At 42.3% G+C, this 25384-nt stretch overlaps 1 protein-coding gene across 1 annotated transcript in view; it reads right to left on the reverse strand.

Moving 5' to 3' along the window:
- FRAS1 (Fraser extracellular matrix complex subunit 1) overlaps positions 1-23262 on the reverse strand; it is a 164455-nt gene extending 141193 nt beyond the window's left edge. The window contains exons 1-2 of the mRNA XM_048940939.1: positions 22999-23262; positions 19670-19701 (exon numbers count right to left, since the gene is read on the reverse strand). Of these exons, the coding sequence (XP_048796896.1) occupies positions 19670-19701; positions 22999-23056 (90 nt within the window). The 5' untranslated portion in view covers positions 23057-23262. The remainder of the gene's footprint in view (positions 1-19669; positions 19702-22998) is intronic.
- Between the last annotated feature and the right edge of the window lie 2122 nt (positions 23263-25384).

The following is a 25384-nucleotide window of genomic DNA, read 5'->3' on the forward strand; positions in this document are numbered from 1 at the left end:
CTTGAACATGGTAAAGTCCCTCAACTCAACCAATTTCCAGTTCCAGTTGTTTTGTTTTGTTGGTTTTTTTTTAACACGTTCTCTTTCTTTGTGCCTATTGTACCCACATCTCCCCAATCAGCATTGCATCTCACAAGGGAAGGTTTGTTCTATATTCCTGCTCTACTTCTACATACTTTCACAATTCACATATACAGCTAGTTTAAAAAGACTGTTCTGTTATTTATCAAATGGGCCTAGGAGTTTTTCCTGAGACAGAAGGTCACAACAGAGCAATAGATTCACCCACGAGCTCAGCCTTCCAGTCCCCTACTCAGGCTGCTCATTTCCATCCTACACCAGCAGAAATGGATCAGAAGCTTATTGAAGCTGAGTATCACAGGTCCTTCCCTCTGACAAGGGAACGAAGGACTCTGCAGACAGAAATCAGCTTTGGTACTTTTTAACTTCCAGATGTACTACTGCCTTCCAACGTCCACCTCACTGTAGTTTTGAACATTTTGTATCGCCCAGTGGAACAAATGGTTGGAAGGCAATTCAGCTGAACAGGTTTCTTCCATCATGCAACAGATGCTTGAAAGATGGTTGCATGTGCTTCCTCCTTCCCCCAGATCAGCTCAATGAAATGTTATTTCAGCACTGTTGCACAGATAACATCCCTGACTCTGCACATGAGCTCCTTCCAACTCAGGTATCCCTCCTGTAAGATTCCAGCACAAGTACTGCTACAATGCTCTTTTTTGAATCCATCTACTCCTAGGGGACTTAAATTCTGGCCTCCACTGAGTGTCTGAAATCCACAGGTCAGACTGGAGAGGCTTTCTGCTTTTCTAAATCTGCAACAAAATTTAATAAAATTGTAAACAGGCTCCTTTAAGTGTAAATATTAAGACGCACTGCGAAAACATACAATGCCTGCAGGAACTTTTATTTATTCATGTACATTCTCATATTAAAAGGTGAGTGAAAACACTGGGAGAAAGAGAGCAGGAAATGGGAAGAATCCTAGAAACTTCCCTTTTAAAAAAGTTATGTCACTGATCAATTTTAACAGTCTTGTATGTGCTAAGGATAGCGAGAGACTCCAGCGTAACAGTTGTGCTGTACTGCTTTCGTTTCAACATCAACTTACAGACAATGCAGTCAATAAACTCGCAATTGGAACAGAAGGAAGCCAAAAGCTCATCAGAAAACCCTCTGGAAGTCTGTATAAAATAATGATTAAGAGAAAGGGAAAATTAAGGTGAGGAGAAATAGTTTTCTTTGGATTCCTAAGACAGATTCCTTCGGATACATTGGGATCATTACCTTCCCAGCAACAAACTGACTGTTCCAAGAAAGAAAACACACAACAGAAGCTTCTCTGCAGTAACAGCAAGTACCTTGATGGTAACATAAAGCAGAGCCAGCAGCTGCTCCCAGATAAGCCAAAGGCAGAGCACGGATGGATTTCCAACACTGAAAGTGCTTCATAAGGCAAAGATAATAGCTTTTGATCAGAGTAAGAGTAACCCCACCAGAACTACTGCAGAAACACACGCACAGTACAAAATACATCCCTTTCTGTCCAACTCACAGCAACAAGAACCCCAGCAGGATGCAGACCACACCCTTGGTGAGAATAGCAGGGTGGGTGAAGGGAGGGTCTGTCCAAGGGCTTTCAGATTCAGAGGTGAGCCGCCGCGATCATGACTTCTGGTGCAAGGGCTTGCTACTCAGGACACACCATCATCAGCTCCAGAGTTTCTGCAGAGCAGGGAGTACCTCATATCTCAGCACACACTGGTAACTCACAGGTGATACTGTAACAGGCAGTTGAGGCAATATCCATAAGCATCTCTTGGGGGAGTGCAGCCTATAACCCTTCATCCACACACAACCAGCAAAGGGGACACCTTACTGCTCTCTATGACTGTGGGTCTTTTTGTAAAAACGCAGCCATGCAGGAAAAAGCAGTCAGTCTCTCCTCAGTTAGGTTTTAGTGATGTTTTCTCAGGTAATGTATGTAAATTATCCATTGTCACCATCAAGCACAGGTTCATGAGGCCAGCTGTATGAGCTTTACCAAGAAGATCAAGTGCCGGGTCCAACACTTTGGTCCCAACAACCCTGTGCATCATTGCAGGCTTGGGGCAGACTGGCTGGCAAGGTGTGGAGGAAAAGGATGTGGGGGTGTTAGCTGACAGTTGGCTGAACATGAGCTAGCAGCGTACACAGGTGACCAAGAAAGCCAATGGCATCCTGGCTTACATGGGAAATAGTGTTGTCAGTGGGACTAGGGGGGTGATCATCCCTCTTTACTTGGCATTGGTGAGGTGGCACTTCAAGTAGTGCATTTGGTTTGGGGCCTCTCACTACAAGGAAGACATGGAGGGCCCAGAGTGTGTCCAGAGAAGGGCAGTGCAGCTGGTGAAGGGTCTAGAACTGAGTCTTACGAAAAGTGGCTGAGGAAACCAGGACTGTTTAGTCTAGATACCAGCTTAAAGTTGGTACCTTCATAGAGCCTGTATCTAAACAGAGACAACATATGGCACAGAGGGAGAAGCAACAAATTAATGAGCAACTTCTCTCCTTCCTCCCACGAGCTGCACACTAGGACAGATCTCACAGACTGGTCAATCTGGCAGTCTCTTAAGATCATTACTATCATTGTGTGGGCACACCTACAATCGATTTGAGGGAAACAAACAAACAAACAAACAAACACATAAAAAAAAGAATTACTGAATGGCTATCACCATCCCTCACCCGGAAACAGCCAACACAAACAGTTGATCAGCACAGAAGTGACATGTGGAACTGCCATTCCCACAGGGTCAGCTGGGACTAAGGATGTCCAGAGATGGCCAAGCGAAGGGAATCTCGGTTCCACTATCAGCTTATCTGCTTCAAAACGTCCCCCAGTGCCAGCTGCCTCTGTAACCACATACTCATATCCAATACTAAATAATTTATTTGTAAGAAATGTTATGATTGGTTCAAAGGAAGGAGTCAAAACTTCATGCATAGGACCCAAAATGTGGAAAGAACAAGACATAAGACAGTAAAGGACAGAATACAGAATAGTGCAAATCTCATACAAGTAAAGGTAAAAGGTAAACCTGTGCTCACTTAGGAAGACATTAAGCGATAAACCAGCTATCATCTTGCAGCCTTACTTCAAGTACTAAATAAACTCAGTGGCTTGAAGGCTGACTGCCAGTGTTAGGGCCAAATGCCCAGCTGGTAAAAGGCCCAGCTCCATCAACATCAAAGCAAGTAAGCCATTTACAGTATCTGAGACCCAGCCCTCTGAAGCTGTGTGGTATGGAATTTGGGCTCCTCAAAATAGAAATCCTGATCATTTCCAAAAGCAAGTCTGGCCACACCTCCAATTTCTCTGCAACACTGAATGAAATCTGTCTACAATCAACCACCTCAATTGCACCAGTATCATTTCCAGAGAAAGAAAGACAGAGATCAGCTCTTCATGTCAGCACAAGACAGGTATTTCTTAGCTCTCTGACCTGCCCAGCAATCTTTGCACAACCGAGCTCTGTCACTCCAGACAGATGTTGCTGTCAACACAGTCACAGAGATTTCCAAAAACAAATGTCAGCAAACTGTAGCTTTCTCACTTCCATGTTAGTTTTCAGTCGGGTTAGCCTGTCAGAAAAACAGCCCGATTTCATACCACTAGGAGAGAGAGTATTGGAAAACAGCCGCTGCACACAACCCTACAAAGCCTCAGGAAGACAAAGGAACACAATTCCTCCATGGAACCATACTGAAATAGAAACAACAAAGTACAGAATGAAAGGCCAATATTGTCACTCATCCCATTCTAAAGAGAGGCACAAGAAAACGGTTCACAGAAAACAGAGCATGTCCTGCATGGCAGAAATCTCCAGGGGGTGACAGGACTCATTGTGAAGGGCTGGGAGAGGAGGTCAGAAGATCCACTGCTAGACAAGCTGTTTGGCAGTAAGTGAAGAATTAAATGAGAGCTATGGACCACAAAACCTAAGAGACAAACCAAGCAAAGAAACAGCCAGCCGTGCTTACCAAGGTGCCCAGGACAGGCTAAGCCTAAACCAGACTGGTTAAGAAATGATGCAGTATCTCCATCAATTCGTTCATATCTGAGGGCGGAGAGGAAAAGTTATAATGCAACCAGGAAGGAATAAAATTCTTACTTAACCCTCAACTTAGTACAGGCCATATAAAACATTTTCTCCCTATACAAGACTTCTTTCCTGTACAATAATCCTGTCATACATTTGGACTGAAGTGCTGAATTCACCACTTGTGCAATTCCTTACAGACTGATCTGGAATGCCACAAACACTGGATGAGTCCAAAAAAGAAGTAAAAACTTCATAAAAATCAAAGCTCCCAGATAAATTCTTTCAGGTAAGAGGTTATAAGCAGAGCTTCCTAGAACTACATGTAAGCTGAAACACGTCACTGTTTTTACAGCTCCCATAGCTAACTTGTGCTGCCGCCACCACAGAAAAGCACAGTGGTGACACTTAAGGCACTCTGATTATATCAAGTATCTGAAGCTTTTCAAATATCAGTGCAGCCACATAAAGGGGGAAAGGCTCAATTACCATGACTATCTTTCCTATTGCATTTAACTGAGAATAACTGTTAAGAGGTTGTTCTACAAGATGTGATGAATTCAACCAGATGCTCTCATCATTTCTACTGCAGTGCTTGAAAAAAACAGCTTCTATAAATACACTAAAAAAAGCCAATGAATTACAGAAGCATGAAATGACTTCAGTGAGGTTAAAAAATTGCTGGTATCATACAGAAAGCACTGAAAATATGTTCAGAGAACTCAGTGCAGCTCCTACGGAGACAGCAATGCTGGTTATAACAAGGAGGTTACTTACTGAAGCAGCAATATGAGCAGCAATCATCTCCTCAGTGTGAACACATGGATTTACCAGTTATTTCTAGATGCTAAAGAAGGCATCTGTGTAAACAGGACACTGTGCAAAAGATACGACCTTGAAAATGAGATCAATCCCCTTGCAGGTACCTTCAACACAAAATATGTACTCACAGACAAGACTAAAAGGAGAGAGATGATGATATTATTAACAAATTGCTGTGGTTCACTTTGCTAGACTTCCATATAAGCAAAGGGTCTAACAACCCACACCTCACCTATCACAGAAATGTCACAATTCTCAGTTGAAACAAACCACAAAGGCTGAGACCACTTTCTAAATGAGAGCTGCCTGCATCTTACATTTTCCTAGCAAAGCCACATGTTGAAAAGCATCAAGCATTGCTTGCCAATTCCTAAGAAATGGAAGCCCAGCAAAATATTCCTCTTAGCAGGCATAGTTCCTAGCTCTTTTTTGATAAAGAATACTTCCTATTTTTAGTAGGAAATGAACATCAAAATAATAATAATTTTAAAAAACCCACACAAACAAACAACCTGAGGAGAAGGCTCCATATTATAAATCAGTGCTTCTGGCAGCCTTGCCAGATACGTTCAGCATGACACAGAAAGCACCCACACTTACCTATAACTAAGCATAAATACTGCACCAATGGAAAACTGGACAATAGGACACTAAGCACAGCAGAAAATGCAGTTTAACAGCACCACCCCCTCCAAAGATGCAAAATGTCACTGTGATGCCTTTTTGTAGAGATTTCAAGAGGCTTGTCCCTCTGGTCTCAGACATTTCTCTGTCTGAAGCAAGGAGAACTGACGATCCTAGATCTTGTCAAAAGATGCAATGCACTAAGGGCAGATAAGAAGAGATGGAAATATCTATGATAAATCCAGCACACTCCTCTCCAAAGCCTGAGATCCTAAGGAATCGTGACTCTTCTACAGCCAGCGAAACCTGCTGAAACACACAGGAAAGCATCCCATGACCTTATGGGGACAGGCTGCTGCTAAAATGACACAGAACTGTTGGACAAACAGAACGCTGTGTTGAAACACCAAAGGACAGACGTGGCACTGATAAGCTGTATCTTCCAAAAGAAATAGTAGCAGCAGCATTTTCCTAAGTCATCTCTGATAAATCACAGTACTAGCGGACCAAACAGACAGGAAAAAAGAACATTACAGAGGTAAATATTATTAAACTCAGTTCTGCTTTTTAGCATATCAGTGTGCCTTGGATATGCTGTATCATCACAGCCACATCACATAATCGGATTACTCTGAATTGTTGAATAACTAACTTCTTAGGAACTAAAATTGCAGTGTTTTTCCTCTTTGTTTTGGTTTGGTTTTTGTAACAGAGTAAAGCAAAATACTGCAGCCATGCCTAAACTTCTGCAGTTGTAAGAACTACTGCTGTTAGGTAACAGGGCTTATAGCAACATTCACTGTGGCCACAGAAGCGGGATGGTTTTGACAGAAAACCTTCACATTATGTTACATACCTTGGTGTCATCTTCAGCTGGCTAAATATCATCAACAGGAGTAAGATGAGAGCATCCTGCTTAAATCACAGAAGGTAAGACCTGTGCCAGGACACGGCATTCAAGTATGGAACACACCTCTGATGGAACACTGCATAAACGCAGAAAGAGATATGGGTCTACAGTCTCCAGCAAACCACCCTTGCTTTTTCTCTCTTGCAGAAGGGAGAATTGCTTTCCTATTTAAAACCTTGGAAGGCCAATACACAGCTCATTTTGCTACAGCACTTTTAAAAGTCATGTAATTTTGCTTCCAGCGCAAAGCCATACTATTCCTTTCAATGCTTTGCCATTAATTTCCAACAGAAAAGCCAAGATGTTCCTGATAACGTTTACATTCCCAAAAGAAAGCCTACGACATAGAATTCCTCACTAAATCAACCTGACAACACTGAGCTTTTCCAGTGCAAACACAGCCCACCTGTGACGACAGACAAGTCACACGTACTGAACACACACACACAGTGCTCATGGGCAGAGGGAGAGCCTGGTGGACCTGAAAGTTTAAGCCTCTCTTGCTCTGTAATACTGAACCTCAGCATTTCTGTGGACTATAACCAAGCTCTGTTGGTAAGAAGCATATAAAGAGAATTAATTTTATCTGCCTAGGTAATGCAAACTTAAACACTGGGACAAATTCTGCTCAATTTATACCTGATTCTAACTCTATTATCTCCATTCTATCTAACAAGACATCCCAAAAGTCTTTAGGAGTCTTTAAGAGTAACATACTCACCTTTCTTTTGTCCTAAGTATTTCATTATTTTTTTAAACAGATTTTTACTATGTTTATGTTCATTCTGTGAATCCATGTTTTAAATAAAACATGGAAAAGGGACCTAAGAATTTCTCCTTGAGTCATTAAATGGAAGCACATAATTCACTTTCGTTTTGGAAAGATTCCCACTAATTGAGGCACTGTCAGCTTCCTTTTCTGTATATGCAAGGATCCTGCAGTCCTGAGGACCGAGGAGCTGAGGCAGAAGGAAGTAGACTCAACTTTTAGGAACATCTAAACAAAGGTAAAACTTAGGTTTCCAAAACAGAACACTTCTCAAATTCTGATTCTTTAAAACAAAACAAAATCCAGTGGAATAAAAAAGCAGTGTTATGTTTACTCTGTAACACTGGAAATTTAACTGTAAGTTCACTCCTTAAATACTGAAGAAAATAACATATTTTACATATATAGAAGCTTCTATAAAACTGCTAATAAGTTTGCTCATGTTTTCACCTGAAATCATACTACCAGGTTACCATACCACCATGCATAGAAGGATTTACTGTACCCACTAACTCAGAAGTGGTCATTAGTGTGTCAATAGTGACAGCTCTTTCTAAATGAGGGCAAGTTTGCAAGTTTATAACTAAATAACTGTATCTGTATTTCTTCTGAAAACATGGATACCACAAACCATGGAAGAAGAAACAACTTACGCCATAATGGGCAAGATTAACTTTGGTTTCATGCTAGCTAACCACACAAAAATCAACCATTCCCATATGACTGTGACCGACTATGACCATATCCACTAAAGTAGAGCAGTATATGAATCCTCAAGAAGCAAAAAGGTTAAAAGTTTCAGGGAGATTTCTAGTTGATAATTGTAACAAATGGGTGTATATACACACACACACACACAGACATATATATATATATATATATATATATATATATATATATATGTATATATATAGCTGCAAGGTCCAAAATTTCTTACCTTTGTCATCTTGCTGCAACACCTTCATTTGAGCTTCCACTGAAACCACGCTCAATACCAACTAGAATTGATCAAATTAAAATTTTCTTTTCAATTTGGAGTCTGCAAAAAGTTCAGTATTGATCTAACTAAAACACACAAAGAAGTTCATGAAACTTCTGGGGTCTTTTGAGCAAGTAAACATCTAGCTCAAAATACCACCAATTAATACTTGAACAAGTAAGATATGGTCATGATTCCTCATCTGGAACAGGAAGGGGAGCTTGTTTTCCTCACTGACCCTCTGAAATATAGTTAAGGATCTCTGTAAATGCCTGAGACTCTCCTTTAGCCACAGTATTCTACATGGTAATATATCTGATGCCAAGGTTACAGGGATAGTTAGAGGATTAATTACTGGAAGATACTGAAGCAGCTATAGTGATTACAGAATTGAGTAAGTGCTGCCTATCTTCTTCTAATAAGTCTCCCTAATCTATGGCTCAACAATAAATCATAGCAGTAAGAGAATTACAGCGGCCTTCCAATTGAAGTCTGCTGCATATATTCACACTAGAAATGAATTTTAGTACACATGATAGAAATGCAAATATCCCAGCATCATAAACTCCAGTGCATCATAGCCTCACTTGTCTCTCTATAGCTATTTTCAAGGGTGACAGATCTGAGATGAGGTATTAAAGCAATGAGCACATCTGGAAGATGTGTATTTTTATCTTTTCAATCAATTATATGTCTCCTGAAAGTATCAGGGAATATCTCAGACTCCTTGTGATACTCAGCAGTTGAAACAACTACTGAAACATCTCAGTTAATGTTTTATCCTGGACAATTGTGACTCAGTTTATTTAACAAGCCTGTGAAACAACTATAAGGCTGAGGGCCAGTTTCACACTGGCATTTCTGATGGAGATATGAAGTACTGAAATGAAAAAAAAAAGAAGAAAAAAATGTATGAAATCAACTTTGAAGATAAAAATTTCAACATGGGACCCCTGTCCACACGTAGCAGTCCAATTCTGCTTTAGGACTGACAAAGACATTATTATCTATTTCAAAATACCAAGCAGGCACTGACCACTTCATTGGAATTTGTTTGCCAAAGATGTTCTGAGGTTGAGAAATGAAATTCTGAACACAGCCTAAGCTGGCAAATGTGCAAATGTAGCCTGGCACTGGCACAGAGCAAAGCTGACTCCCTAAAGCTCTTTGACATATGGCAAGTAGGAGCCATCGATCAGTTAAAAATTCACATCCTAACTATATTTTACATATCTATCTGCTATTACCTGGTGATGAACAAACACATCTAAATGCGTCTGTTCCATTCGCCATGACCCACTCTTGCGTCAAGTGTTAGATATCTTAAGGACACAGCAAGCTGTTCACAGGACATAAAGAAGAAATTCAATCCATGCTAACAGTTTAATTAATAAACAAAACAACTTCTAGACTTAGTTTTATATAGAGAGAACATTTCTTCTTGAGGCATACCAATGCCTCCATCGCTCGCACTCAAAAACAAGCTAGGATCTTTCTATATCCTCACAAGAAAAAGGTGCCCAATTTCCACTCACCCTTTATCCAGAAGTTCTCCGGAGATCACAAAAAATTTATAGCAAATTTCTATTAGTCCTAGGCACTCACAGCAAGCACCAATTATTTCTCAAACTACTGAAAAAACCCTAGCCCAAAAGACCTTGGTATGACATTCAATGTCATTCAAAAGAAAACTTCATGGTTCAGATATAAACCTATGATGACTGGTACTAAACAGAAATTGAAAGCACTGACAGAATGCACAGCTGCTGGAGAAAGCAGCACTCTCAGCTTTGAAAAACTGCAGTGGTGTTTACAGCATCTTTCTCAGATTCCACACATGATTGCTTCCCTCCATCAGAATACCAACATCAGAATGAAACAGCTGAAGTTCACAGATCACAGCAGTCTACAATGAGACTTGCCTGGGTGCGTGGAGCAATACATAGAATGCAAGTGAATATGCAGGAAGTTGAAAGAAAATCTCAGAGGAGGGCAATTGCTTGCTCCTGCTGCCACAACAAGCAAAGAACACAAACATTTTAAGCTCTTTTCTTAAAGTGTCCTGTTCTCAAAGCAGAGAGGCTACCAGGCAAAACTCCCATCTCCCTTCAGGGAGAGGCAACCCTCTCCCCACCATCTGCTGGGCGCAGGATATGCCTTACATGTTCCCCCAGCGTATGCAGCAGTCACAGTAACAGTCATCCCATACTTCATATGGAAACAAGAAAGACATATGCAAAGAAACTGCTGCATCACAGGGACTAGCAAGCATGCATGGGTGGGATAGATGCTGGCAAAAAAAATGAGACTGAAAACAGATCCTCCCCTTCCAGCTACAAGCAAGCAAGCTTAAGTCATTCTTGGTAGGTTCGTTTTCTGACAATGCCCTTCCATATTTCTTTCCAAGAAAAGACCTGTTTGTCTCTTTTCTAACATAAAATATGAACCACAAACTCTGATTTTTTTGCTCCTGCTTTCTGTCTTCATTTCCTCACTCCTAAAGCTGCTAATATATACACATACTCAGAGTGTCAACTCTACTTCTGTAAAATCCTGTCTGGGAATAATTAAAACTATATTGCTTTCTTGTTAAGTTCAAAGACCTTAAAAAGTAATCTAGTGAACATTAATATCATAGCTTAGGAATATGATTATAGATTTTCCAGTAGTCCATAAAAGCTACACGATAACTGTGTCCTGCTATAAGAACTACGGCCTACTGGCTGATTCCTGCTACTAACAATTATTGGGCTGAAGAAAAGGGGAATCAGTTGTCACTTACAATTCCAGAAAGAAAGATGAAATGCAAGTGCTGACTGTTGAAATATAAAATCAAATTGTAGCACATTTTGCCCACAGAACAATAAAACGAAATCCCTTCTGGAAAAGCACTGATTCCCAACCTGAATACCCTCTTGAATCTTCTGCCTGCAGCACTGTGAAACACTGTACTCACCCACTCCCAACCTGATCTTTGCTTCCTGTAATCCTGCTCAAGTGATAGTCACCAGCAGTGGTTGTGATGGCTGCATCTGACTTCAGCAAATAACCACCAGTCGGATATGACTGGTCATGACAGTGGTATCTGGCCCCAAGTGGATCTCTGGGATTTGTGGGAAACATAAAGCAACAGCCAAGGGATAATTTATGGCTGCGTGCTCACCTAACCCACAGTGCTGGTCAATGTCAGACTCAAGCCAAGTTTGGAACAACGTCCAACTCATGCCAATTTTGGCAGAAACAGACAGTAGTGTGTAATCAGTAAGCAAATATGACTATGAATGAACAACCTTATCCCATAAATACTGAGCAGCCCAAGAGCCCCTCAACATCTCTTGCATGGCAGCAGGCTGCCCAATCGGATCACCCCTCATTAGGGACCCAGGTTATGCCTGCTGCACAGGCCCTTTCTGGCTGGATATCAAGAGATTCCTTAACACTACAGATCATCAGTAAAAGAATAACAGCTTGCTAAGCTTTGTAAGCTTTGCTAGGATTATATCCTTGATTGACGGTGCACATATAATCCCTTAGATATAAACCACTGACCAAGGCTGGGACTTGGATATAGCCGCAAATAGGCTCCTTATCTCTTTGGGACAAGGAGTCTGAAAGCACAATGGGAGTCTCCTGGCTGAGTGCGTTTAACCCTATCCTCCATGCATTAAATAATAACTGGACCTTGCCTTTTCAAATCTTGTTAAGTCGCCGTCTTATTTATGATTAAGCTGAGTCAGACAACTATTTCATATCAATAAATATATTGCTGCTTCTCTCTGACGAGTGTATAATTCTACAACAGGCACACATCTGTCACTGCCAGACACAAATGAAAGTCTCCAACACATGAATATCCTCACAAACCTACTTGTACCAACCCCACTGAAGAGAACAGCTCTGCAACCGAAATGTAGGCACATGCCATGCTCCACAAAGAACAACACTGGCTTATGTCCTCATACACACTGATAGATCATAATGTATTTAAAGATTCGATGACTACCACTTTCCATCTCCACTTTCACCATGCAGCCAGTATTTTTTTTTTTTTCACCTGACATTTTTACCAGCTGTAGGACATTGCCTCCAGCTCCAAAGCTGGCACTTATAGAACCAGAGCTTTCATGGCAGGGCCCAGGTTAGGCATACATACCAATACAACAGAGTTTCTTGCCTGTGCCAGCTCAATTAGAAACTACATTTGAGACAGGTCCCCAGGTGATGTAAGCTGTCACCTTTCTATAGCATCCTACACTGCTTTGCTCTTTTCACAAGCCTTTCATTTGAAAGCATTGCAAGCATTTTCCACCAGCAGAAACTTCTACTTCTACTTCTACTACAACTTCTTTTAACAATTAACAGGACATCACAAGCTGTACTCCAAAGAGAAAACAAACAAGAACCCCAATCGAAGTTTTGAGAGGATTGAAGAGAGGGAAGGAATGAGGAAACACAACCTGAATTAGTGACCTTGTGAAGTAAAAGAGGAATTTTTATGTGAGGAATACAGGAAGAAAAACTAAAAGACAAATTACAATGAATCACTTCCTAAAGAAGGCTCTTTCAGTGCCTATAGAGAGCTAGAAGACAAAAAGATTTGTGAAATTCATAAATGACTAATAACCATTGAATTGTTGCACTGGTAAATGAACCTTTGAGAAACTCACCATCTCCTGCCAAGGCTTTGGCATATAGCTCCTATAACTGTGACATTAAATGTTTATCATCTACCTAAAGATCATGTTTGTGGAGGAATAGCTGCCATCCAGGAAGATCACTGAAATGGAAAATACAGAGCAGGACAGCTCGTGTAAGGACTCCAATCTCCAAACACAGCTGATCCAGAATCACCTCCCACAACACAATAAAGATGAAAGCGCGAGCCTTTTGCCCGCCCATGCAAAGAACATGACAACCAACAGATTCTCAGTAGTTGCAAGGTAAAAATACACAAGTTACAGAAAGCCCAGCGTCTCCAATTAAAGCTCAAAAGCCTCAAAGAAATGCAGAACTACCTTTAAGCCCAATAGTTTGACCACATTTCTTTTGGTTCTTTTCTGTCCACTGCAGAGAGAGCTGTGAGGCATCCATTTCAGGGCATGCAATGACACAAGCTTTGCTTGTGCTGCATCAAGTTAAACATATTATGGCACAAAAACACCAGCACCACTACTGTAGTTATTCTGTGGAAAGGGATGTCACCCCCTCAGAGAGTTGGAGTGCAAGACACAAATCCCTGTATTCTTCCTGTGCTACTTCTCTTGGTGCCTGCTTTTATCCCTTTCTGCATCAAATACAGGACAAGGCATAGGCAGCTGTTAACAGTGCTAGTGGCCTACAAATTTATCACTCATATACATCGTAGAAGACCCTTCGGTTGCCAGTGGAATTGGTTACTGGCTTTTTCACTTAGACAAGCACGTAGAAAGAGTGGTATTTACGCTCTCTCTCATTTATGACATGTTAGTATCTTGTCAGCGCTTCTGAAACATTAAAGCCCCCTAAGGCACTGCTCATACACAGTCATTACGGGTCAGATGCAGAGCCTTCCATCTGTAGCATAACTTCTCTCTCCTACCAGTACGGCAGAGGTGTAGTGCAAGCAGAGCCTGCCAGCTTTTCAAGAGGATCTCACAGTGAGCTTCCAGGACTTCATCACTGCAGGAGTTTTTAATTGAGGGTATAATCACACAGTGGTGTTAGAGCTCCACAATTGCTTTTCAGAGGTAAAAAATGAAAAGTTAAAAACAGACTGATGTGCAAGCCATGCTGATCACCTTTATATACTATGTCATACTCACTACACTGACATAAAACTAAAATACATAGATTCTGAGGTTCTAATTCTATGTTATTTATCACTGAGAACAAGTTTAGTTTCAAGTTCCCACAAGCAGAACAAACATAATAATACTGGAAGATATCAGTGCTCAGCTCCGCTACTAGCTTTCCTTGTAAAATTGGCATTTATAGTCCTAGCCAAAAAAAATTACGTCTTATAGCATAGTGGTTTTCATATCGAAAAGAATTACTGCATCATACTAAAATGTGTGCCTTGATCCACCAAGTAGTAACTCTTAGCTGGAGATGAGATTTCAGTACATCCTCAGGAGAATACTCTTCATCTCACATCCAAGCTTTTTACCTCATGTCATAAAAAAAAAAAAAAAAAAAAAAAAAAATGGAGCCTACCCATATTCCTCCATATTATGCTATTATTATCAGGAACACAAAGAACATGAGCAGCACCTGTATCATTAAAAAAAAAAACAACAAAACACTTTTCAAGTAGATACTTTTGTCTTTTTTATTTTCCATCTTCACTTCATCTCAGCACTCTGAAATCCCTGTGGAAGGCATTTCCTATGTAAGAAGTGTCTCATTAATAAACCTGAATGGAACACAATTTATGTAAATTGAGAGGTATATTTTCCATCACCTTGCACTTCCATTGACAGCCACACAATACAAAGATAAATTGGATATTAGGCACCACACATAAAACATTACTTAGTGTTATGCACTCGCCCTAAGATGTGAGAGGCTAGACAACAGCACTGCAGAATCAGTACCCTGTTACACCAAATTCACCCCCAGCTCTGGCCTCTCCATCACTAGCTGGGAGAGTGATGACATCTAATTGTACATGCTCAATAAATAAATGTTAGCACAGGGCATCATTCAGATCTTATCTCTACAACAATATAAGAATCTGCAATAGCAGGAAAAAGCTACCTCAATCTCACGAGTCTCCCACACATAACTCACAACCTCCTTAACGCCTTAAGTGGGCAACTGCACAAGAGCAAACTGGGAATGCTGATTGCTCTAAGAAGAAATCCCTCTCCCCCCAGCAAAAAGAGCAACAGAACGTTCTGTAAAACATTCATTTGCACATTACACAGCAGAGATTCATGCTGCTGTAAACTACAGTTTATAGCTACAAAATGTTATATGCATGTTGTAAACATGAGTTTATAGTTTTGTTCTCTGGAGGAGCTGAGGATGTAACCCTCAGGCTAAGTGGGAGCAATTAAATCACATTATTTATATCATCCATTTTCGACGTCTTAAAAAGTTACCAAGAAAAAATTCAACTGATATCACTGATTCTCACCTCATTTTCCCGGTATTAACTTGCTATCCTTCTAAAAAAAAAAAAAGAATCATTTAAAAAGAGGTTGCTAACTCTTTTTTTTTTTTTTTTTTTTTTTTTTTTTTTTTTTTTTTTTTTTTTTTTAATATCACTGCTACTCTATCTTGTTATGTTTCCTAACCAAAAGTGGTCTGCATCTTCTAAAGATGTATTTCAAATAGTCACTTAAGTTACTTAGGATAGAACCTATCCAGAATGGGATGTATTACTTCATGTTTGAAGAAGCATTTTCTATTTATACTTCTCCTGGCACTTTTGACTCAAGCTACAGATGGATACAGAAAAAAAAAAGCAACTTGATATCAAACCTTCTTTAGAGTTCATATAACAATGCACCCACACAAGTTCCAGATTTTTAAGTTTATCAATTTTTTTTTTCATTTACAAAGGAAAATGATTACATTAGGCACTAAAATGGATGAAATAAAGAAAATACAATCCCAATTTAAAGAAAAGCCTTGGGGCTTACTGTGTAAGAGGCCGATTCTTGCTCATTCATCTCTATGTCTGCATTTCTTCTCCCCTACCTTGTTCTAATATCTTCCCCTACTGGTCCAGCCCCTTGCAAGTGGTTCTAGAATGTTACCACTAAAGCACAAGTTGAATTGATGGTCCAATTAAAACACAGCTGAAGGAAGTCGTATTTATACAACAAATGTTTGGCAACCTGTGATTTTTATTTTTTGTGCCCTCTTCCATGATTGATTTCAGAGCAGAAGCATTAAAAGCTCAGCTATCAGAAGAGCTGGTAGACAGGCTCTTCCCCTTTCTGGAAAAGGCACAATTGCTAAACCCGAGTCTCTCATTTCAAGACATTCAAGTCAATTAAGAACTTTACTTACCTTGTATCCTTTTTTAGATCTTAGATTTAGCTTTCAAAATGAAAATGGGAAAATAAACTTTTGGTAGAAGTGCAAGTACAGTAGAATTTGCTGTGGGCGTTAGGTTAGGGCTTTTTATTCTTATTGATGCGATTTCCATTCGAACTTCAAGATTAAAACCATATTTCACTTCAAGAGAAGTTGCTGCTTTACAGCATTAGACAAGTGCTATACGCGTTATCTGGAAACTTCCCATAGAATCTGTCGATGTACCCAATTCACCCTGCATCCACTACCAGCAGCTATCACAACAAACCATGCCCATGTTTTAATAAAACCAGAAATAAAAGCTAACTGGACACAGCTCAGATGAACCTGTCCTTAATTAGCAGACAGAAAGTGTAACTTACCAAACCACGCTTTGCGTTTAACCCAAACATCGCTTTTATTCATGACCCCATTCTTCCCCTCTCATCTGGCTGAAAACTCTTCTTGGCATAAGCCAGCCGGAAGAACAGTGCAGACAGACTTTACCAATACCTCCTCCAAGCATCTTCTTTAACTGGGGCAACACAGTCTCCTCATCCCCACCAACACCATCCTCCAGAACAACACACAGCATGTAGTTTCTTCTTAACTAAACAAGGGAAGCTGCTGTGCTGGCTGCATGGACCTGAAAACTCCCTCAAAGGTGAAGAACGAGGGAATAACACAAGCCTCCTCAGCACAGTTGGAAACAAAACATAAAAAAATGTGTTTTTCCTCAGAGGAAATGCATGAACAGAAGTTGACCCTTGATACACAATCAGCTAAGTCACTCAAGCAAGATGCAGAATGCTTTCCCCAATAGTAAGGATTCAAGTAACTCTGCAATAGTGGCATTCACTATACGTGAATATTTGATTTACGCTCCAGGGATTTTTCAAGTGACTTAACAGTCTGGGTTTGCAACAGAAGCAAAACAGCCATGTGCCATTAAGCAAGGCCTGCAGCAAGTAGAGTTCCTATAACAACCCAGAAACGGCTCACTTACAGCTACTTGTATATGACACATCAAAAGAAACAAAAATAAGAAAAAAGAAACCCTGCGTAGCATGAAGCTGAATGGAAAAAAAGGGTTTCTAACCATAATTTAAGGAAGATTCTGCAGATGTGTTTGCAGGGAGGAATGAACAACTCTTTCAGTACCACAGGCACACTGCAGGGCAGCCACTGCAGCCAACAGACATCAGGCGAGGTTGTAAAGTTTGGCTTGTTGCCTCCTCGTCATTCAGAAAATGTAATTCAGAAAAAATCATTTCTATTAGTAAATGATTTTTAATAAACACAGCACAAGTAAAGGCACATTCCTCCTCTACAACAGATACTATAAGGATAATATCCCTAGATTGCAGGTTTGCCCTGCACTTGGATTTCTTCAATGAAGACATTTCTTTATATTCAATCTCTTAAAGTCATATACAAATGCTAAGACACAAAGTTATTCCCTAATGCGCTCTGCTCCCTTCTGGGCACACAGCAGCATCACTAATGAGGAATCCTACACCCCAATTCTGCTACCAAACTCATCTGACAGAACAGATGAGAATCTCACATGGTCTCAGGCTAGGATGGTGCCTGTTCTTGGTTTCCTCCTGCTTCCTGCAGTGCAGTCAAATTCACAAGGCTGGCACAGGGCGCACCTCTGCTACAAGCAAACTCACTTGGTTCTACTGGTGTCATCTATTCCAGCTAAATTAATCACATACTGTTCTGACAGTGCTGCTGTTTCTCTGGCGAGAGACGGGATAGGAACTTATTTTAAGAATGACAAGCCTGACTTGTTCCAGTTTTAATGTATTATAAATGTCATCTATATTAATATTTTTAAATATAATTTATTAATGTTTTTTGTTTTTTGTTTTTTTTTTTTTTACCTTAGCAGAGTCTAGTGTGACAGGACAAGGGAAAATGTTTTCAAACTGAAAGAGGAAAATTTTAGTTTAAATACATTGTTTTTGTTTTTTCACAATAAAGCTGGTGAGGCTCTGGAACAGGTCACCCAAAGAGATGGTACATGCCCTGCTCTTTGGATACATTCAAGATCAGGCTGGATCAGGCTCTGAGCAACCTGACCTAGTTGTAGATGTCCCTGATCATTGCAACAGTGTTGGACTAGGCTACCTTTACAGGCTCTTTCCAACTCATGACACTGTGAAGCCAACAGTATTGTAAGCAAGTTCTTTAAAAAAGACACATATACAAGATATCCCACAGTTTTCACGTACAAAATTTATGTTAGGATATCATCAAGATCTGCACTAGCATTTCAAACATACAGCTGCAGGAGAAGAGTAGGGAAAGAACATCAGAACAACAAAAACACAGATAGCAAAAAAAAAACTTGTGACTGACACATCAGTAAGAAGTGGTACTGTCCTCACTGAGCTGCACTGCTCAGAAGAAACTAATCAGTCATACAATTTGTTATAGTTGGAGTCCACACACTTTCCAATTGCTTTTGAAAGACTGAAGCTCCACGTTCCATTTCTAACAGAAGCAAACTCATTTGGCCTGATATGGCTTCCCCTAAACCACCTACAGAAAACATTCACCCCCAGCAATTTGCCCTACCTTTCCCTCTTCAGGCAAAATAACTTCCTAGATGAAAGGTCCAGGACAGAAGGTCAAAATCTACACAGTGGTCACATTTATTTTGCACATGTCCAGCCTGGCTAAAAAGCTCTACAAGAAATGTAGAAGACTCGGTTTTTCCTGTATACTGCTGCATGCTGCTTCCCCCAGAGCAACAAATCTCTGAGCAGATCAGCTGTGGAATCAGAGGTTGGAATAGAAGCATTCCAGAAAAGCAAGCTTTTAGACCATTTTCTTTCAGCACAAAGTACCTCTGCAAGGAGAACATGTGATCCAGAACACAGTAGTTTTACAAGAAGCACAGACTTTAACTATTTATGAAGTTATTCACTGACTTAAGTGCATACAGAGGAAGACTAGGAAAAAAAATAATACTCTGGGTTTAGAAAGAAGAGTCAAGGTACGTTTTACTTACCATAATTAGCTGAAAGAAAAGTAAGTGTAAAATTGCCATCATTAACATCCCATTAATTTAAGGCAAAAAAGAAAAAAACAAACAACTGAACACAGAACGTACCTAATATTACTGAGACACTTTACAAAAGACTATTTTGTCCTGCTTAGGACTGTGTGCTTACAATCTGTATCTTCCAGGAGCCACAAAATCAACACATATAAAGAGATGGAGAATGGTTGGGTTCTCAAAGACCTAGTGAGAATTTCTGACTGCCCTGAGGGCAGTTTTTACTTTGCTGTCGTTTTCCCTGCAGGCTGAAGACTGACAGCTCTACGAAGTGCTTTAAGTTCACCCATCCCCAGAGGCAGAGGTGACAAAATCAGCAGTCAGACTCCAGTTCAACAGCACTTTCTCAAACACTTTCCCCAGCATTAACACATTCAAGCTTACCTACCTCAAACAACAAGCCTTGATAGACACAGGCACCTGCAGGACAAAACCAGAAAATGGATTAGAATTAAAAAAACAACAAATAACAATACTGCCCAGTCATACAGGTGGTACCTTACAGCCCAGTAAACATTAGACAGAATAAAGTGCACTGAAACTGGGAGAGACATTACCCTTAAAAGGATCAAACTGCACCATCACCAAGCCACCCAATTTTTGCTTTTATTTTTGAACAGGTCGACCCATTCCCCATAACAACCTTACACCCTCTCAGGTGAGGGACAAAATCCTGCATTTGGTGCCACTCAGGTGAGGGGCACATCTTCTCTCCCTTTGCTGCCATACCAACAGCTGCCTCCTCTAAGGTAGAAATTCTCACAATACACACATCAGATGGAGCTTATGATTGCATTTTTACTATGATTCATGGCCAGAACTCTCCGTGAAATACAGGGAAGCCACTTCTATTCAAGGGCAAAATACAACTCTTAAAAATGCAGAGTTACATGGTTACAGGGCATTTCATTTGCATGCTAAAGAGCAGCCCCTTCTGTGTGCTGCTATAAATCCCTTTATCGTTTATAGGAGAAACAAATAAGCACATGAATATCCACATAAAAACGCAATGACTGTGAGAAGAGCTGGCATGAATTCCTGCTCCTAAATCACTGCACATGCAACAGGGGACATTTCCCCTATCGACAGGCTCACTGAACTGTCCTTCAGGCTTCCTTGTTCTCATTGCTGACCTTACTGGATGAGGGAAAGCATCTCCAAGCAAGCGATAGGGAGGTTTGCACCCATTCAAGCACATTTCATACACTGTACTTCAATAAATCAAATAAGAAGTTATAAAATAAAACCATGAATAAGTTGAATGACAGTTCTTCCACTGATTTTCTGGGAAACTGCCATTCTCAAACAACAGCACATATCTGCCTAGTGAAAATGTGAGAAGAATGTGAAATCAAAAGCAACCCAAGAAATTCAAAAGATGAAAAGCTGCCTCAAGGGACCACGCAGACAACTAAGAAATTCCTTGTTAAAGAGTGTTTTTTTCCCCCTCAAAAAAAGCAGATTAGACAAATTTGTACAGAAAACCTCAGAGCTACTCTGCCTCAGATCAAGAGCTCCTCCTTCGAGCTGGTCCTCAGCTCAGCAACAAGAGGCTGCAAAGGCACCATCAGGAATTACTTTCCCTCGATGAGAAGATGAGCCACAAGAGCCCAGTCATGTTTCTTTCAAACCCAGCAGGAAGCTTTCTGCTCATGCTGACAACACACAAATCAATCCCTATCCATCACACACACTGACTGAGCGCAGGAAGAGAACCATGTGCTGAAACACTGCCTTTCACTCTCCCCTTTGCATAGTGCCCTGCACAGCACACTGAGCTATGCCGTTAGCCACCTGGCATTTGGAAAACGAGCTCTGCATTTCTGTAGTGGTGTCAAGGTACTCAAGTGCAACTATGACTATCTGCAATTACCTGTTCATTCATTTACTTCAATCTCATAGCAACTCAGGTTAGACTCAGCCAAATCTTGATGTCATGATACTACAACTGCTTTCTCAGAATAGCAGTTATCTTCCTGCTCCTTTACACCTCTTTCTCTACACTCTCCTCTGAGAAGAGATAATTTCAAAGTTCATCATCCTGCTGCAACTCAAAATTCAGTGCAAAACACTACAAGGTCACTAATTGCTAGAGGGCACATGAAAAATAATACTTAATACCAATTATTTAAAGCCCGGATGTTTTAGTCTTGAAAAGGGTTTACTGTTCTCCTTTTTATGCTCACTTCACAGCTGTAGTTCCTTAAAAAACCAAAAATGATGATTAAACATCCTAAAAGATGAATTATTGCGTTGAAACCCTCACTAAAGACCTGAAGTCCTTAAAAAAAAAAAAATAATAATAATGAGGAGGGAGAGAAAAGAAAAAAGAAAAAAAAATCACCAGCATTCCCCATTTCAAGAGGGTTTAATTACATGTAGGACCCCTTGGTGCCTGGCCCTGTAAATACCTTGTGTGAGAACAATCTTGTGCCAAGGAACTCATAGTCTACAGCACAGAGTGAGGCACAGAGCGAGAGCAGCTGCCTGAATGGCACACCTACTGCCTCCACTGCACTCTGCACACAGGCTCACCTCAGCCCACGTGCCAGTACAAAGCAAAGAGAGCCCGCTTCTTCCTCTCTCTATTAAGAGCGTATTTTACTCCCTCACCAGTTATGAAGGACATTCAAATACAATAAATCTTTACAAGGCTTGGTAAATCCTCAGTTTCACATACATCACAGCTTTTTATTATTGTTGCTCCCAATTCTTCCTGTCATTCCAACATCCCACCCAGCAGCTTTGCTCTGAGCCCAGGACCTCACAACACGCACAATGCACAACAGCACACTTTGCATCATCCCAGCTTTCCACACAACTCCACATCACCAGCACGATAAATGCCTGTTCGCAAAGCTGATCCTGACGGGTATCCCAAAAGAACAGCGCTTTCCATACACTGAATGAGCTAGGGAAGAAACCCCAAAACTTTCAGTCTAGTTGTAGGGCACACAGGATACAGGTGGTTGATGGCGGCGGGGGGGGGACAAGTTCCTCAGAAGGGACCTCTCCACAGGTTACATCTACAGTTGCATCTGACGGTTCCTCCATTCACAATCACGCATGCAGCTACCGACTACTTCTGTTCGTGAGGACAACCGCACGTGTGGCACCCGGTGTTACACTGGGAGACGCATTCAGAGAGTCGGCCGCTTTGGGAACAGCCAACCTGCATCGTCAAAGCCCTCATCGCACAGGGCACGCGCCTTTGCCCTCTATCACCACGGCCACCTGCGTCGGGCGGTGGGACAGGGAGCTCTATCCTCCTCCTTGCTCTGGCTCTCGAAACCCACCGTTCTAAGGAACGCGAGCCCTCCCAGGAAGCCTGCTCTGGAAAAACCCATCCACAGCTTAGCGGTGATCCGCAGCGGTTCCCTCCGCACCCTCAGACGCCCATCACCCCGAGGCGAATCCCGCAACCCCAGCCTCACCGAAAGCACCTCCGGAGGGCAGCCGCAGGAGCACCGCCCCGCTCTCCTCGGCTCCCCGCGCTCCGCGATGGGGCGGCGGGACGGGGCGCACCGCCCGCGGAGAGGCAGCCAAAATGGCGGGGGGCGGCAGGCGGACCCCCGCCCGGGCCGGCGGGAAAGCGCCCCGAAACACCGAGAAAAAAGGCGGGGGGGCACTTCTCTTAAGAGCACCGGCCTTCCGCGGGGGAACGACCGGAGCCGGGACGGGGCCGGGGAAGCAACCCGGCGCGGGGCAGCGACTCACCTGAGGCGGAGGCGGCCAGCGCGGCGCCGAGCAGGCACAGCGGCAGCCAGGCGCCCATGGCCGGCCGCGAGCGAGAGGAGCGTGCTGCAGGGAGAGGAGGCGGCGCCGCGCCGGAGATAGGCGTCCCGCCGCCCCTCGGCAGGTGCCGGGGCCGCGCCTCGCTTCCAAACTTTCCCGCAGACAAAGCGGCCCTGCTCCACGGCCCGCCCGCCTCTCCTCCCGCCCCCGGCGGCGAGCGGCGCGGGGCGAGCAGGCACGAGCGCCCAAGAACGGGGCTGAGCGTCGGCGCCGCCTCCGCCCCCGGCCCTGCGGGTGCCCAGCTGTGCCTCTCGGGGACGGCGCGCGAGGAGCGAGCCGCGAGGCCGCGCGTGGAGGCAGGGAAGGGGGGGGAGGAGGGGGAAAGGGTCGTGCGGCCGTCGGAACGCGGCTCGTGGGGCTGCGGGGCGGCTGGTGCGGGCTGCTGGGCACGGTAGGAAGCTGACGGGCGGCGGCAGCTGCGTGCCGCAAGGGAGCGCTTCCCTCCCCGCCTCCAAAGCGCCCAGCTCAGAACTCGGCGTGCTTTGCTCTTCCCTTGGCACATTCTTCGAGGAAGAAATAACCAACGGGCAGGAAGAACAAACCGAGCGCCCAGAACTTGACAAAAGCTAACGAGGTGGCCCAGATCAGATTTTCTTTTTTAGGCACTTCCCCGGCTCCTGCCCCGGCGCTGCGAGCTGCTCCGCTCTCCCGCGTCACGCGATCAGCAGGAGAGCTGCTGCACTATGAGAATGGGGTTCCCATAGGGCAGGGATAGAAACCTCTGAAAGCAAAAAGCAAATAAATTGACCCTACTTTTTTTAGCCTGTGAGCAAAGTCATCTTCGGTTCCTTTCAGTGCACCTACTTCATAGCAATATCCCAATTATGAGGGAGCAGATCCCTCACTCGCACAGTGCCGGACCACTGATGTGTTCTGGTTTGTTTGTTTAACCCTCCTGTTTGCTTCCAACACAGCTGGTCTGATTAAATGCAGCTATGCCAGCTAATTTACTAGCACTCCCTCACGGTAACTCAATCTGCTCAATTCTGATCACCTGCTAATGAATACCACTGTTTTGAACTCTGAGGTCATTTTTTTTAGAACCTCATGCCATTAATTACTGTAACAACTCCAGCAACAAATATGAGAAATAAGATGTACAGCATGGCACTGATCCGAGTTCAAAACAGTAATGTACACTATGAACTTGTGGCTGCTATACCAGTGTTACTCATTAGCTGCTCGCAGGAACTACTTGCACAAAAAGGAGGAGCAGAGAGACATCTAACCACCAGCACACATCTCAGCACTCCCCAAACAAGTATTTCATGTTAATTCATAATACTGTAGAAACAACTAAGGAAGCAAACACATGGGCCTTAATTCCCTCTTAGTTAATCAAATAAAAATCAGGACAGCTTAACTGAACTCAAAGGAGCATGAGCCAGGCAAAGCAGGTGGAAATAGTTAAGGAGAGCCAGGCATTCAGTGTCCATTAACTTTATAGCTGTGCAAAGCCCTGGAGGTTCCTACCATGCAGAGGCACTTCTGTACCAGGTGCACATTTAACAATCAAACATTGATTGGAACATTTCTGGCTGCTTGCTGTGCTCATTTTCTGTTAACCAGTGGTATAAACAAGGCAACCAAACACTGTCAATATTTTGTCATATAACCACCTTCACAAAACGCACAGCATCTTTCAAATTACTGCTGCAGAGCAGTCTGCCTGTTAGCTTTGAATCATACAAAGCTAAGCAGAAAAACGGCCTCTGACATACTTAAGTATTTCAGTCAGTGCAGGAGAAAAGCTCCAAGACAACACAGTCTAGCAAAACAAGGTGTTTTGACAGACTTAACTCCAAAAAAACAGTTGAAAACAAGACATTCTGTCATCTGCTCATGCTCTTGGTGAGATTTTGATTCAAACCAATGATCAAAATAAGCCAAGTGAATCCTTTCTTTGTACATGATACAGAAAGAAATGGTCAGGAAAAAAAAAAATGTAATTACTAAGGAATGCCAACAGTATTTGGAAAGTCAATCTGTTAATCTTTTGCTTTGCATGTATTTTTCATTGCTGTGCTCAACTGCATGCTAATGTTTTGTTCTGCTGTGTCCAGAAGGAAGAGAGGGAGAATTGGCACAGAGAACAAGTTGCTTAACCTATACATTCTTTGATTATTTCATGTTTCTTGCCATCTTTCCTGTACAATTCTGTGTCCTTTTACAATTTCCCCCTTTTCAGCTGCAGCCTCCTCTTCTCTATTTCTTCTGCCTTCCTGCCTACTGTTCTCATTTTGGTTCTCCTTCCCTCTTCCTTCTTCCCCATCTCCAGAGTGCTGACCTGCTGACCATTCCCATGCCA

The sequence above is a fragment of the Lagopus muta genome, chromosome 4 (assembly GCF_023343835.1).
Source record: "Lagopus muta isolate bLagMut1 chromosome 4, bLagMut1 primary, whole genome shotgun sequence".
In the NCBI taxonomy this organism is placed as follows: domain Eukaryota; kingdom Metazoa; phylum Chordata; class Aves; order Galliformes; family Phasianidae; genus Lagopus; species Lagopus muta.